Genomic DNA, 17,388 nt, shown 5'->3' with positions numbered 1-17,388 from the left:
TGATTTATAAGTTCAATCCATTTCATAGATGCATGTAGTTAGTATTTCACAAATTACGAGGCGTATCCTCTATTCTCCCCTTACCGGGGACGATGGCACTCGATTTGTGTCAACTGGCCCGGTATACATAGCACCGGGCCAGTTAAAACTTTTTTTTCCCATGTGGCCCGGTGCCGGGCCAAGTCACCGGGCCAGATGGGATACAGTCCTTTAAAACATTATATTTGTCACACGACAACACATAAAGCAATTCTGACTATTCAATGTAACTCCTAATATAGTAAAGTAGTTTTTTAGCAACTCCGTCCCTTTGAAAATATTTCTTGAATTAAAATAAATAATACTAATGTATATATTCAGTCCATATCTACCCGCTGTTGAGTATAGGCCTCCCCCTCAGTACGCCACCTTTTACAACTCTGTGCTTGTCTCATCCATTGCAGCCCTACAATTTTTTGTAGGTTTTATTTTTGTGTTCATCTTTGCCGCATCCATAATTTTATCTTCCGCATTACTTCCACACATGCTGATGCAGCTTATAAGCTATCTGAGTGTCAAATTTCATCTAAATGCATTCAGCAGTTTTACATGTGAGAGGGAAAGAAAAATCCGGATACCCGCAAAATACTATTGCTTTTGTATATTTGTGATAGTGTGGAATACTTTTTTATTTATTCTAATGTGTTTACAAGTTTGTGCTATCAGCGTAAACAAGTATAAATGCCAAATTGCCAAGATATACTAAAAATACACAACACTGTTGTTTTTACAAGTCGACCTAAAATGAGGTTAAAACGCGAATTTTATTTTAGTACCCAATCTTGATGTGAAATATTAGCAAAAAGAAAATTTAACCTAATCATGACATTTCGGGTCAGAATTTCTCCTGGAGTAGGAAAGTGGCAGTACAAGTAGCAGAATCGTCACACTCGTCTTAGTTTTTATTTATGTATATTTATTATTCATAATGTATATATATTGTATAATTCAGTATATAGTTTATTTTATTATTTATTTATGTATATGGGTATATATATGTATTTAATATTTCTTATTTGTTAATCATTATGTATGTATAAACCTATCTATATTTAAGTACACGTACATACATGACCTTATTTTTATTTATTGGTAAACCTGGTTCTTAACGTCCTTTATTTTTATTTTTTTAAACACCTACTTCTTTCAATCTCTGCATCACCCTAAGGTAGACTGGTAGATAATGCCTTTGGCATTAAGTCCGCCTATATACACATGTATATGAAGTTTAAAATAAATAAATAAATAAATAAAGTGGGTCCGCTTCCGAAGTTCCATAAATCCTCTACGCTGATCAAGTGTTGGTTAAAAACTCTCACAATGTTTGCCAATGTAAGCAGTGATAGCCGAGTGTAAGCATACATCTCCCACGCGAGGCAGCACACCAATGATTTGTCGAAGCTATGTGTGTATTAGAAACAATTATCACTTGTTCCAGCGGTGAAGGATAACATCGTGATGTAATCTTGCATGCCTGAGAGTTCTATAGCACTGTTTTTTAAGGGATGCAATGTTCCCACCCACACTTGCCTAGTGTAGACTCAATTCCTGACTCCTCATTCCGGGGGAGACCATAGCCCAGCGGTGGGACAGTAGTGGGATATTTTTTCCATTAGAGTCTTAGTCGACTCAGTCAAATCAGCAACTATTTATGAAATTTCAAAAACGTATTTCGTATATCAAATTTCGTATTTTCGTTGGGATCATGAGAGTGCCTTAAATAATATTTAAATCTATAGACATTTTAATTTTGACATTATTTACGAAATAATAATTATATATAGTATGAGCATTTTAGATTAACCTTTTACGTGTACAAGTTGAACACTTTTTCTTTTCAGTCAACCTGCCTTATTTTTCATTTGGTAGCATCATCTATGTGTTCTTTGCCAAGCAATAGGAATATTAACTAGATGTCCTTTCTTCCCAAACCCAACGTTAGCTGCAGCGTAAACTTACTACGTATACTAATGTCAAACTCGTGTCTTAAGGTTTGTTAGAAACTGGTTGTTGGAAACCCACTCGTGTCGCAACTGACAGGTTGGCCAAGACAAGCTTCGCGAAAAATTAGCATACGAGTGCCTTCGCTTTGCTTGACACAGTTTTAAAAGCATGGAATTTTTTGATTTATTTGATTTTTAGTTCTTTTGTAAGAACACTTGAATCTGTCCTTGTGTGATTACTTAAATGCTTAACATATTTTTGTTGGTGTCAACAACTTAAGCAGTGTGTAATGGATATGCTAATTTAACTGAAGTATCACAGATTTCGTACGCGTTTTTCTTCTAAACTGTTATGTGTTTTAACTAAATCACTTTGAAAAGTTATAAATAATCTTTTTTATAATTTAATTAACGGAATAATTAGAATTTCATTTATTTTACACTTTCAGATATTCCTGTGCATTGCATATATCTGATATACTTCACCGATATCGTCAATAAAAAAGCGTTCCACGCGCCTTATAAAATTCAGCATAATTCACAGTAATGACGACGTATTGTCTAATGTCAACTGCCTTTTGCCGTTTTAATTAAATAAGATAGTGTAATTCAGTAGGTTATTGAACCCGTTACACAAGCAAACATGTTGATCGATGGATTTAAGTGCAAGTCCTCATAATGGTGTCTGTTTGTTCCAGGAACATGGAAGTCATAGGTATAATGGGTGAGGGCAGAGAAGACGCGTGGGGCAGAGCGATGCAGCCACCGAGACTGCTGATGCAAAGGGTCCATATACCGTTCACCTTCAAACTAGAGGAAAACGCGCCCATTGGGTACAATGGTAAGTTTACCCTTATTTTGCCAGCTTCTGCCCGCGACTTCGCCCGCATTGAGTTCAAAAATATTCCACCGAATACCGTCCCCTGGATAAATAGTAACCTATGTTTTATTCCAGGACATATTCTATCTGTATACCTAATTTATTTCAAATCTTTATACCCGTGTCTATTGCAGATGATTCGTTTCGATCCCGCTCATAGCTGTAAGGTTAAGTTACCCTTGGCACGGTCATTACATAGAAGAATTTCTCTGAAGGTGCACGTTTATTGTAGAAAGCCTTTTGGGCGGCTTGAACAGCTTCAAAACTAGGTTGACCAGTAATAATAAGATAAAAAAAAAAACAAAGAAACCCTTATTTACTTTCGGTTTATTAATTGTTTTACTTATCAGAGGACAATCAGAGATTGGTGACATGTGTTTTCGGGTTTATCGCGAAAAGACAAACAGACGCGGCGAGGAGACGTAAAATATTTAGTAATGTGGAGATAGTTTGAACAGGTCGTAGGTGGAAACAGCAAAATTATCCAGACACGAAACACGAAAGATTTAAATTATGTAGGAGGAAAGGGTATTTAACTATTTATTTAGAAATGTTTGAGAATTATTATACAGTTGAAAAATAAAAGTTTAAATCAAGAACTCGTAACCGGTCTTGTATGACAAGATGTATGGATGTGAATGCAACAAAACAATGTAGGGTTATTTCGTATGGTTAGTAGTCAACCTAGTGTCAAAGTCGATCAAGACACCAGAAGGTCTTATAAGTGTTTATAGGTCATTGCGATCCGATTTAATAACATTAACATATAACAAAATAAGGTTATTTTAAAATAAATATGTTTCAGTGCTTCATTGAAATGAAAGTAGCACATAAAGTAGACCTTTGGCATGACGAGGTCACCAGAACGGAAGTACGCAGTGCGTTTCAAGTAAAATAAGTCAGAATTCTCAATTGAAGGTTTAGTTTAAGTTTAATGAGGACCCATAAATCACTATTATAAATGCGAAAGTTTGTGAGTATGTGTATTGATGTTTGTTACTAAGTCAAGCAAATACTACTGAACCGATTACGATGAAATTTGGTATATAGGTAGCTGAAGACACAGAATAACACATAGCCTGTTGCCAGAGTTTCCGAGGGATCGGGATTTACACGGGACGGGTTTCTACGCGGACGAAGTCGCTTGTGGCCTCTACTACGTACAAAAAATCAATCCCTATGACAGCAGCCAGAGAAAAAAGAACGCAACTCGCTACAATCCCTACAAGCAATGAATAAGTAGTAAGAAGTAAATAGAAATTATATTTGAAACAGTCGCAGCTCTCTCACATTTAGTTACGCCAGGAGGCGGTATAATGGGCGACAAGAACTCGTAAATTATACTATTTTCTTCCTACTTTAACGTCCAAAAGGAAATGCCGTTGGAAATTGATATCCTAACATTTAAACTAATAAATAAATGAGAATGCCCAGTCGTCATAGTCATTTTGGCCTACAGTGCACACCGGTCGTTAATTAGTACAATAATTAATTTACTAAAAACTTTACATTTTATAGTTATAAAATCTTTTTTGTATCTCGTCAATACTTGTAGGTATATTTAATATAGAATAAATATAAAATAACTAAATATGACCACGCCCCTTTAAGGAAGTAATGAGCAGTGATAGCAGCGTAGTCTAAGAATTCGTCTTATACGTTAATGGATGGTTCGAACCCCACACGACAATCACTTTTCGAAGTTATGTATGGTCTTCTTTTAATCTATCATTCTCTCACTGCTGTTTGACAGTATCCTCGAACGAGGTAGATGTTAGGCCTTGAATCCACTACGCTGGCCAAGTGCAGGTTTGGGGACTATGCATTCCCTCAAGAAATGTGGTAACGAACGATATTTACGACAATGTTTCCTAAATTTTTGTCCCTTGTTTTAACAGTAAAAGAAAACATCGTAATGAAAACTTGCATTGGGAAGCCTATTACAATATTTTACCTCTCCGGAACTTACTTCTATATAGTTCACTATTCTAATCCAGAAATAGACTTCAGATCATTTGGCAAGGTGGTGTGTCACCTGTCTGCCAATTAGGCCAGATGCAGTCTGATGCAGAAATACTAGCGTTCTAGCTTCTAGTGGCGACTTCGTCTGAGTTGTGTTAATCCAGGTTAAAAGATACAGTTCAAAAACTTTGTAGAGACTCTTGGATACAAGGATCGCAACTGGCTGAGAAATATACAGAACATCAATGATCCGCAAGCTTATGCAGGTGACAGTGGCCTGTTTCACACAAACACTTTTAAAAATACACGTTATTTTTTACTGTATCTATACTAATATTATAAAGCTGAAGAGTTTGTTTGTTTGTTTGTTTGTTTGAACGCGCTAATCTCAGGAACTACTGGTCCGATTTGAAAAATTCTTTCAGTGTTAGATAGCCAATTTATCGAGGAAGGCTATAGGCTATATATCATCAAGCTACGACCAATGGGAGCAGAGTACCAGTAAAAAATGTTACAAAAACGGGGAAACAAACAAACAAACTCTTCAGCTTTATAATATTAGTATAGATGTGACGCAAGCGAAGTTGCGTGTGTCAGCTAGTTTTAAATAAATCAAACGCCGGGGTAGGAAAACCCTAAACAGACATACTGACGCTGATCATATTGGCGATGTCTTAAAAAACGACAGGTATACATATTTCTCGTAACCGGAGGGAAAACTGCCTCATTCACATTCATATAGGGGTCGTACCAGTTAAGTACTTTAAGGTGGTTTTATTTTAATAAAAATAATAAGTATATGAACTATTTTATACGTTACGTTATTTAATGCCTTGTACGAAGTTTACGTAATAATTAATATTTAGAATTTGAAAATGTTATTTAAAAATATTTTTCCCAACTAAGTATGATATTTTCAAAGTTTTTAATTACGGCAATACCTTACACATTAACCGCTATCAGGTTATAACGTAACGAGCACATAAAACGTTAGAGAACGGGTTTGCACGCATCGTTATGTACTATTTAGATAATGTTACGATGCACCGGCTATGTATGTAATAGATTCTAAGTACATAACACGGTTCAGGGCTTGGCCAGAATTAACTGCTTTACCTACTATCATAGTAATATATCTTATATACTAAATGTTGGGAAAGATGTTTGATTGTAACGATTTTGATAATATTTGGTGCACGGATAGTTTAGCGTGGATTATCCTACAGAATACTTTTACCCCGGGAAATCCTATTAGACAGACGAAGTCGCAGACAGAAACTAGTTTACTAAAGAGATTCTAGTTGCTTTAGGCGCTCATTATACCTACTGTTTCGAAAACCATCTGTAGGTGCTGCACTTACCGCGGACACTATAGATGGGTGACCACTTATTGGTAATTGAACTGAGTGGGTGAGAACATACCGGCCTTCAGCATGTTAGATATGTCATTTATCGAAGAAGACCATATATCATCACGCTACGACCAATAGGAGCAGAGTAACAATAAAAAATGTTACAAAAACGGAGGAAAATTTGACCCATTCTCTCTTATGTGACGCAAGCGAAGTTGCGCGGGTCAGCTAGTCCATACTTCCATACTAATATTATAAACGCGAAAGTAACTCTGTCTGTCTGTCTGTCTGCTACTCAATGGTATGTAGATATTTTGATACCCGAGAAAGGACATAGGGTACTTTTTACCCGAGAAAATGACACATTTCCATGGGAAAACTCAGGTGACGCAGGTGAAGTTGCGCAGGTCAGCTAGTAAACTATATAACTATACTCCATGCAGACTGAGTCGCAGACAAGGGCTAGTTTCATGATAAATTATCCTTAACCAGAAATAAATTACAATTGCTTACAAAAACGTCCAACAAACGTCAAGTGTAGGCTGTGATTTATTATTGTTTAAATGACTTTAACTGTATGTGTCATGTACATGGGTACAGTCAACAGCAACACCGTCATGTCCTTTGTTTGTATGCTTGTAAAAGTTGTATGAGTTGACTTTTTGAATGGAAAATAAATCAACATTATCTCAATAGTATTTTTATCAATGAATACATTCTAATCTATACTAATCTATACTAATATTATAAAGCTGAAGAGTTTGTTTGTTTGTTTGTTTGTTTGAACGCGCTAATCTCAGGAACTACTGGTCCGATTTGAAAAAATCTTTCAGTGTTAGATAGCCCATTTATCGAGGAAGGCTTATAGGCTATATATCATCACGCTACGACCAATAGGAGCTGAGTACGAGTGTTACTCTTTCACGAAAAACGACTGAATGGATTTTAATGACATTTGATTCCCAGATAGTTTATAACCTAGATTTAGTATATTGACATTTTCGTATATAAAGTCTGTATATATTTTTGCTCGTGACGTTACAAAATATAAGGAAATAAATATAAAATAAATATTTAACGTTTAAAGTATTTACATTATTCAGATTCTATATTGTCAATAGTTGTATTATTTGTTAATAAACAATTATTACGTGTTGTACGGGTGAACGATTTCTCAATTGTTTTAATATTTACTTTTTTTGGTTCGAAGATTCATGTTATTTATTGTGAACAGAGGACATTTACAATTTCCTATTTATATCGAAAACCGTCCAGTTATCGACAAACCCCTATTAATATATATTACTATAAATACGCAAGTCTATCTACTCTACTCTATCTGTCTATCTGTCTCGTCTTCATGACTGAACCACGGATCCACTAATATTTTCTACAAAGATAGTTTGAGACCCGAGAACAAGAAACAACAACTTTTTTTTAAACTTCCACACTAGCTGGAAACCCATTCAGTATCTGACATATTACTTCGCCCCGGTCTAATACCAGGATGTTGCTTCTGGAAGCAGTTTCGTCAGAGGGATGGATCGAACGAATGAGTGACACAAAAACAATCTTGTTTCCATTTGATGTACACAGTCCGGTCAAATATTCTTCAGATTATTTCATTTTCATTCTATGGACTAAATAGCGGCAGTATTCACTACCGTTTGGAATACACATAATACTGTGTTGTTATGTACAAATAAACTTAAAAACCACTCCCACGCATATGACGTGTAGTAATATTTGCAACAAAAATTACGATATTTATTGCTCACATCTAAATTATGGTATAATACATATTTATATTGGTTCATTAGCAAATCGCGGCGAGCCTAGATTTGCACACGGAATGCCAAATTTGTAAAAATAAATTGCTGTATTGTAAACACGTCTGGACACCCACGTTTAAGAATAAAGAAGTAGACCTGCGAGATTCCATCGCATTTAGAATCTTAAACCCCTCATTTTCTCTGCTCGGGGGATGATTTTTGCAAGAAGGCTGGTTTTTGGAATCTTTCATTATTTCCATGTTATATTTCATCAGAATGAGTTTAGTGGTTTCGCCCTGAAAGCGTGTAGACAGACGGACGGATTAGCTTTTATAATGATGGTATGTAAATATGGATACAATTTTACAACTACACTTTTCACGTTTACGAGACTAATTATCGACTAATATTGCTTCAGGATGTGTGTCAGATATGGCTGGTGGTGATTTATTGACTATCTATGTAGTGTAAATAAGTTTCCTGAAGCGTGACCAGGATAGGAAGGTGCTAAGGCGTCTTGGAGTCCAGGGGAGAGGCCTTTGTCCAGCATCAGTACACTACAAGCTATTTTTATAATTCTGCCAAATGATCAAGCATTTACTGATTTCGAAATATTCTATTCTTGAATGGCTTATATATAGAAAGCGGAGTAACGATAAAATCTATACTAATATTATAAAGCTGAAAGGTTTGTTTGTGTGAACGCGCTAATCTCAGGAACTACTGGTGCCAATTGAAAATTTATTTACTGTTAGATAGCCTATTTATTGAGTAAGGCTATAGGCTATATAACATCACTTTACGACCTATAGGAGCAGAGTACCAGCAAAAAATGTTACAAAAACGGGGAAAAATATGACCTATTCTCTCTTATGTGACGAATTAGTTGCGCGGGTCAGCTAGTGTTAAAAGTTCTGTCCTAAGTAAATAATTTGTTAAAACGACATTGAAAACGGTAAAAACTGATGAGTCTAGTATATCTAAGTGAAAATTGAACTTGCGATATTCGACCTTTAGTGGCGTGTGAAATGGAAAGTGTAAACATTGATTGTAACGGTTTATTTGCCTCATAACAGTGTTAAACATATGCAGTCACGTTTCAACGGCTGCTGGAGGCGTTGCGAGACATCGCGCACGTGAATGCAACAACTGGTTATGATTATTACTGCAGTACTAAATAGGAAACTGTTCGCAGACTCGATTCTGCGGGGAAGGGACATGATAGAAATAATTGTCCCAAAATCTCGATCGGGTTCATCTACACTTATTCGCCGCCCGGCTAGGCCAATTAATGCCGAACCGGATAGAACCTGACCATAATATCGTCAAAATTACGCCTTTTTAAGAATATCCCAAAAAGTTTACCTCAAATCTGAATCAAAATCTATCTGGTCAAATGAGATCACAAAAGAACCACCAGCATAAAATTAAAATAAAATCTAAATTGATTCACCTAGAAAAAGGTTATGAAGTAACTTATTAACAAAAATACGTCACTAAGCCAATTGTCCATAGTTAAACGGAAACGATCCAACCCACACAGACGTAGTTTCGAGATATTTAACTTTAAAGTTCAGATCGTATTCCGTCATTGATTCTCCACTTCAACTTTGGGGACTAACTCAGGACTATAACTTCATGGTGGGTTTGAATTTTACTTGGATTGTTTTCTTGATATTAAAATTTTAACTTCAAGGAGTGTTTTAATAGTGTGGGTTGGATCCTTTCCGTTTAACTATGGCCAATTGCGTTTCAGTTAACTGTCATTTCGGCGATAAATATTAACCCTCTTATTCATAAACACATTTTATATACTATAAACCTATTTTAGGTAAAAAGCTACTATAATAATAATCATACTATTGAAACCTATGCGGCTAACAAGGCTTAAGGTAAACCCTTCATGGAGAATGAGCAAGAAAGTTTATAATTTACGGTCGCTTCCCGGGGGTCGCCGGGGCACATCTGGAGCCAGTGCTGGGTGTCACAGCATGGGAACCATTGGCGGTCAGGAGTTGAGCAGGCGGGCTCCCACCGATAAATCTACGACAGCCGATCGTCGGGGGCTGAACAGGCGGGCTTCCGGCGTAGAAGTGACAGCCGATGACTCAGGCGATGAGACTTCTTTATTTTCTTCCATCCCTTCGACTCGCCCCTCGTACATGACAAGAAGAACACCTACCTTGTCCACCAGTAGCTCGCCCGATAATGTTGTGCAGGATGTCATTCCTGACAGTGAACTTGCACCCACCTCGGGCCTACCAATAACGCGCAGACGATGGACACCAGAAATGAATCAGTTCATACTGCGCACTTACCTCCAACTAACCGCACTCGACACTGATACAAAAACTTACCTAGAACCACTACACCTCAAATTCACTGAAAAATTTCCTGACATGCAAGCCAGTCGGCAAAGAGTAGGGGACCAACGCAGAGCAATAGTCCGAAATAAACTACTACCACAAGATATAATAGACCGGATTTACAATGAAGTGGAACTAGAGCTACAACAATTGCACAGTAACATCCACAAGCAACAAAAGATAACATCCCATCACCTCACACCAACACAACTCTCCATATCACAAACACAAAACCCCACCAATTCAAACCAATCTCGAATGAGGTGGACTAATGAACAAAATGAGGCGATCATACGCACATACTACCGCATTACTAATTTAGGAACCAACGAAACAGCATACAGGAAACTTCTACACAACGAATTTATTAATCAATTTCCGTCACTGGCTCACCTCAGTGAACAAAGAATAGCTGACCAGAGACGAGCAATTATCAATAATAAATATATACCAATTAACAGATTAGACATAATTAAACAAGATGTAGCAAAAGAGCTAAGAATTAACAATATTAACAAGAACGAATGTAGTCAAAAGAACGAAAGTAATTTAATTAGTGTAACAAACAAAAACGATTTCAATATTAACTTTTCAAATTTAAACGAATTGCCCTATAACATTCAAAATAACCTCATAGACGAGGATCAATTAACCATACACTCACCACAACTAGTAGAAACATATACAGAACCCCTAGTTAACTCAGATACTCATACTAATACCCAGAGAAATGAAACAATAGACACAATATTTTTAGAGGCTCTCGAGTTTTATACCAACACAGACCCAACTAAAAGAACTTACATCCCTAAACAAAAATCATCAAAATCTTTTGCAGAAATAGTAGATTACATAGACAAAGTTATCCTACCTGAAAACACCAACACGAATACAGACTTTTCTACTTTACAGACTATTATATACAGCGCGGCTTGGACCGCGGCAAAAGTAAATGGATCAAAAATAACACTCCAACAAGGGGAGAGCCAACGAAGTTCTAGAAAAGAATATAAACCGAACTGGCAAAGACGAATGGAAAAAAGGCTAGAAAAACTCAGGATAGAAATAGGTAGACTGACTCAATTTATAAATGGAAATAGAAGTAGGTTTATAGTTAGACAGGTGAAACACATTACAGACATATATAAAATCCACACAATCCACGAAGAACCAAACACACAAGCTACACACACACTAGACACTCTCAAACAAAAACTTGCGGTAATATCAGGCCGACTCAAAAGGTATAAAGCATGCGACTTAAGGAAAAAACAGAATACCCAATTTGCTCATAATGAAAAACTATTTTACCGCACAATTAAACAACATTCAAGTAATTTACAAGAAAATGACACAAACAACCAACACACCGCTACCCCTGACCAAGACGCTCTAACAAATTTCTGGGCAAGTATTTGGCAGAACCCAGTTCAACATAACACTCAAGCAGAATGGATACGAGCGGAAAAAGATCACAACTCTACGCACTTACAAACAATGGATTTTGAACACATTCCGGTTGACACATTCCATAAAGTACTCAGACATTTACACAATTGGAAAGCCCCAGGGTCAGATTACATCCATAGCTACTGGTACAAAAAATTTTCTTCTATTCACGGTTATTTACACAATCATATCAATAATTTTATCTTCAACCCTAATTCATTACCAACTTATTTAACATCAGGCAAAACATTTATGATACCCAAAGATCCGAATGACCTAACTAATCCTGTTAAATATCGGCCCATAACTTGTCTGCAGACATTATATAAAATAATTACAGCTTGCCTATCTGAACTCATATACCAACACATTGACGATAATAACATCTTAGCAGAACAGCAAAAAGGGTGCAGAAAATTTAGCCAGGGTTGTAAGGAGCAGTTGATTATTGACTCAGTTATTCTAAGACAGGTTCAGAAAACTAAATCAGATCTTTTTACAATGTACATTGACTACAAAAAAGCGTATGACTCAGTTCCCCACTCCTGGCTAATCGAAGTGTTAAATATGTACAAAATTCACCCAACAATAGTTAACTTCCTTAAAACCACTATGATAAACTGGACCACAATTCTAAGACTCACGTCGCCAGATGAAATCATAGAGACTTATCCGATCCAAATACAAAGAGGCATATTCCAAGGTGACGCATTAAGCCCGTTGTGGTTTTGCCTGGCCCTTAACCCCTTGTCCAGCATTCTTAATTCAACAACGATGGGCTATGCTCTTAAATCCATAGGGGCTGACGAACATACTGACATTGAACGTAACGTCCTGAATCATCTTCTATATATGGATGATATCAAGTTATACGCCCGAAGTGAAAATCAGCTTGAAGAACTAGCAAGTCTCACCGAAGAATTCACAAACGATGTTAAAATGGAATTTGGCATCGATAAATGTAAAGTAAACTCAATAGTGGCAGGACACAACTATCAACACCAGTACATCTTAGATTCAGGAGACAGTATAGAGTCGTTAGACGAAGGAGATTCATATAAATATTTAGGTTACATTCAATCAAAACTTATACACTACAAAGACACTAAGCACAAATTAACACAACAATTTCAGCACAGGTTAAACACTATTCTTAAAACACAACTTTATTCACGTAACACAATCAAGGCTATCAACACCTTTGCGATACCTGTATTGACATATTCTTTCGGCATAATCAACTGGACCAAAACAGAACTGAAAAACTTACAGCGAAAAATCAACACCACAATGACAAAGTTCCGAAAAAATCACCCTAGATCTTGCCTACAACGACTAACCTTAGCCAGAAAAGAGGGAGGCCGTGGCATCATCGACATAACCAACTTGCACAATCGACAGATCACTACACTTAGACAATACTTTTTTAGTAAGTCCGAAACCTCTAACCTTCACAAATTAATATCATTAAACGACCAGCAGTTAACACCCCTGAACCTCAAAGACACCACAGTACAAAAGAATGAAAAGCTAACAGATGACAAAACTAAACTCGCCGAATGGACCCAGAAGTCTCTGCACGGAAGACATCGCCAAGATTTATGCCAACCAAATGTCGACAAAGAGGCGTCGAACGCATGGCTGAATCGAGGCGAACTCTTTCCGGAGACTGAAGGGTTCATGATCGCCATTCAAGATCAGGTAATAGAAACCAGAAATTATAGAAGATATATCATAAAGAACCTAACAAATGATACTTGTCGTAAGTGTAACAGTCTCCCAGAAACCATCCAACACATAACCGGCGCGTGCAAATCAATAGCCCAAACGGATTATAAACATCGACACGACCAAGTTGCAAACATCATACACCAAAAATTAGCATACAAACATAACCTTATCAATTCTATCGCACCATACTACAAATACAGCCCCGAAACTGTGTTGGAAAATCATGCAACTAAATTATATTTTGACCGTGCCATCCTCACAGATCGTACCATCCATTTCAACAGACCAGACATAACAATAATAAATAAAACAACTCAAACCGGATACTTAATAGATATTGCCATACCAAACACACATAATTTGCAAACCACAATAGCTGAGAAACTGTCCAAATATACAGAACTTAGAGAGGAAATTACACGACTCTGGCACCTAAAAAAGGTGACCATAGTGCCGATTGTACTCTCCACAACAGGTGTTATACCGCAACAGCTGAAACAATCCCTCAAAACACTAAACCTCCCAGAAAGCACCTATCATTTACTGCAAAAAGCCGTGATTTTAAACACGTGCAGAATTGTAAGAAAGTTCTTACAAGTGGAAACAGACAATACTCATCAACATTTAACACACAATACACACACGAACATTCTCTCGCACACGCACACACAAACTACTACACTACAATCACAAGTTATACCCCAAAATAAAAATTCTACTGACGAACACTTGGCTTAGGCCCGTGCCGTCAGTCAAACCGGGCAACCGAGAATAATAAATATATACAAAAATAATAATAATAACATTTATTTTAGACTTTGTCCATATTCTTGTTAGTAACAATGTTCTTAGTCTAATGTTAGTAAAAATACAAATACAAGTACACATAAGTCAGGCGCTTGCTCTCGTGTGGAGGCCTATCCAGTGTGCCAACAGTACCGAGTCCCAGCGGCCGGCACACGTCGTCAGCATGGTGCTGGGGCTGCTGCGCACCCGGGCTAGCATCGAGGCACAGCGCTTGCGTATGATCGCATGGAAGCCGTCCACGTGCGCCTCCGCGAACATGCCACTCGCGCTACAGTAGCGCGGCAGCCCCATCAACACCCTGAACGCATTATTATACTGTATACGCAGAGCGCTGTACGTCCCCTGCGTGTAATTGGCCCACTTTCTCTTCTTCGTTTCGCTAGGGAGTGAAAGAAACAAAACACTTTATAAGCCTTTTATAACTTCATATATTTTTATGAATAAGAGTTTAAGACTAGAGGAGCCAACCACTTCTTAGAGGCACGCTTTCTCGAAGCTAGCAAGTCGGTTCTCTCTATACGAATTTGTGCTCGACTTGTGAAAAAGTAGACCTACCTTCAAGAAGATTGGCTCCCCGTCTGTAAAACGACAGTTCGTTGAACTGTTCAGGTCACGGGCTGCACCTTCCAGTGTCAATTTGACTTGTTAATATACTTCTTTGTCCTCTATCCGTCTGAACAAATTAGTTAATGTATTCGTGTTTTGTTTCTTTTAAAAGGGTTTTGGTTAAATGTGTCGTTTTGTTAAGTTTTTTTGAATTTTACTCGTGTTTCGAAGTTATTTTTATGTTAATTTTGGCTTTGTGGTAATGTGAGGTGAAGTTTTATATTTTTATCTTTATTATCTTTTGGTTTTATGACAAAAGTAATATCAGGTTTTTGCTTAAGTTTTGTGTGAGTCATCTTAAAATGTTTTTAATTTTAATACAGCAAAATAACAAATAATACTGCATTTATAAATTAACACAATAATACACTAGCCCCGGCTTCGGCCGGTTTAAAAATGTAGGGACGGACAGCGGGAAGCGACTCTTTTATATACTATACCAGTACATATGTAAAAGGAAAGACACCAATCTCAAATAAATACATCAACATTAATACACGAACGCATTCTAAATATCACTCCTCTCGATTCTGAAAGTAGCAAGTAGTGTCGCAACGAGCGGTCTGTACCGTGTCGGTGTGATGGCCGTGTTCACGCGTCCGTGGTCAAGTCGCCCTTGACCTTCTCTGGGTCAATGTCACACCATGGCTGTTTGGACAGTGTTCATGTGTTGGGTGTCTTCGATATTGAGTGGACCAGTTTCCAAAATCTATGTAGGGTTTTCCAATTCAAGCAAGTGCAGTTTAGTTATTATAGAATACGTTTTTTTGCTTTGTTAGGTAGGTACTTTCATGAGATGAAACATTCGAAGTTTGTGCATTCTGTCTTAAAATAACATGCAAATTGTTGCTAGGTTAACGAAATATATCTATATAAATGTGCCTGACATTAATTATTTACAGGAACTATCATTGAAACAATGTTAATTATTCTTATAGGATTGTTTTAACGTTCGGAATAGGGATATTGTATTTTTTTTCGGTCTTCATGAATATAGGACACGAACTTTTTATTTTAAATTAAAAGACGACGGTATATAACGGTTGAAATGTCTCGTGACGTCATTGCTTCGCACATTTTATGACAAAACCCGGTGCCATTGAAACCCATTAACGATAATTAATGTCTTAATATTTCCCATTAATAATGTTTTAAAAAACATCAGCGGTAGTTATTGAAGAAAACCCGACCACTTGTACTACGTTTGTTATGAAACAATTAAATAATAATTATCACTTGTCTTATCAGATAAGGAATTACATCAGAATTAAATACGTGAGCCCACAATCAACACGCTCGTAAAATATGTCATCATGTTATAATTACTTAATGATCATTAGCTAAAAAAAAACGGTACAGTAATTTCTGAGATTTGTGTACACATATAAACTTTACCGTTTTTACAGATGTTTAGTGACTGTTTGTCTTTGTTATATTGTACTTAAAACACTGTTCTCTGCAAAAACAGTTATTTTACCATCATGAATTATTTTTTACTAATGGAAAGGCAACACACTAATGACTTTTTGAATTTGTCTTTATTAGAAAAAAATATCAATTGTTCTAACGGCAAATATCGTGTTGAAACTACCCAAAAGATCGGTAAAAACTGTTTTAAATGCATGCTTTATCCCAACATGCACTTGGCCAGCGTTTTGGTGACTTAGGATGTAGGTTAGTAATGGTTTAAAATGGAAAGTCCCCAACCTGACATTTGCATAGCAGGTTATATGCATTTGCTACCGTAATGATTAATGAATATAATTAATTCCGGCGATCCTGTATGACAAGATGTATAGATGTAAATGTATCAAGAAAAGTTTGTAAGGATCGTAGCAACTGACGTTATAGATATGTTTAATAATGATTGTATATGTATCATTTATTAATTTCGCCTACTAATTCATTACTTTTACGTACATAGTTATGTACGATTCACATCTAAATACATCCATATCCATACTAATATTATAAATGCGAAAGTAACTGTCTGTCTGTCTGTCTGTCTGTCTGCTACTCAATCACGCCTAAACTACTGAACCAATTTGCATGAAATTTGGTATGGAGATATTTTGATACCCGAGAAAGGACATAGGCTATAATCATCACGCTACGACCAAAAGGAGCAGAGTACCAGTAATTAATGTTACAAAAACGGAGAAAAATTTCACTCATTCTCTCTTATTGGACGCAAGCGAAGTTGCGCGGGTCAGCTAGTATTCTATAACGCGTTACTACGCCGAACATGTGCCGATGTACTTACGCAGTTATTAATGTAATCGTAATTCGTATCATGTGCTAAATATTTGTGTTGTAATGTAAATAAACGGAGCACAGAGTGCATGGGAGCGTTTAAACGCAGTACGTGTTTACTCCTGTTTATATGACGACCGCATCCGGGATATATGTCAGTGTAAGTTTCATGGATATAAACGGAAATGTACCTGAGATGTAGCTAAATGTGAGAGTAATAGTTCAACA

At 36.7% G+C, this 17,388-nt stretch overlaps 2 protein-coding genes across 2 annotated transcripts in view; one reads left to right on the top strand and one right to left on the bottom strand.

Moving 5' to 3' along the window:
• The window catches only part of IFT46 (intraflagellar transport 46), a 65,867-nt gene that overhangs the window by 9,806 nt on the left and 38,673 nt on the right, over positions 1-17,388 (bottom strand). The window lies entirely within an intron of this gene.
• LOC142981342 (cell growth regulator with RING finger domain protein 1-like) overlaps positions 1-17,388 on the top strand; it is a 57,585-nt gene that overhangs the window by 11,134 nt on the left and 29,063 nt on the right. Inside the window, exon 2 of the mRNA XM_076127202.1 lies at positions 2,681-2,823. Coding sequence (XP_075983317.1) covers positions 2,681-2,823 — 143 coding nt within the window. The remainder of the gene's footprint in view (positions 1-2,680; positions 2,824-17,388) is intronic.

The sequence above is a fragment of the Anticarsia gemmatalis genome, chromosome 19, assembly GCF_050436995.1.
Source record: "Anticarsia gemmatalis isolate Benzon Research Colony breed Stoneville strain chromosome 19, ilAntGemm2 primary, whole genome shotgun sequence".
Classification (NCBI taxonomy): Eukaryota; Metazoa; Arthropoda; class Insecta; order Lepidoptera; family Erebidae; genus Anticarsia; species Anticarsia gemmatalis.
The sequence above is the reverse complement of the archived record's forward strand: the minus strand, read 5'-3'. Positions and strand labels throughout refer to the sequence as shown.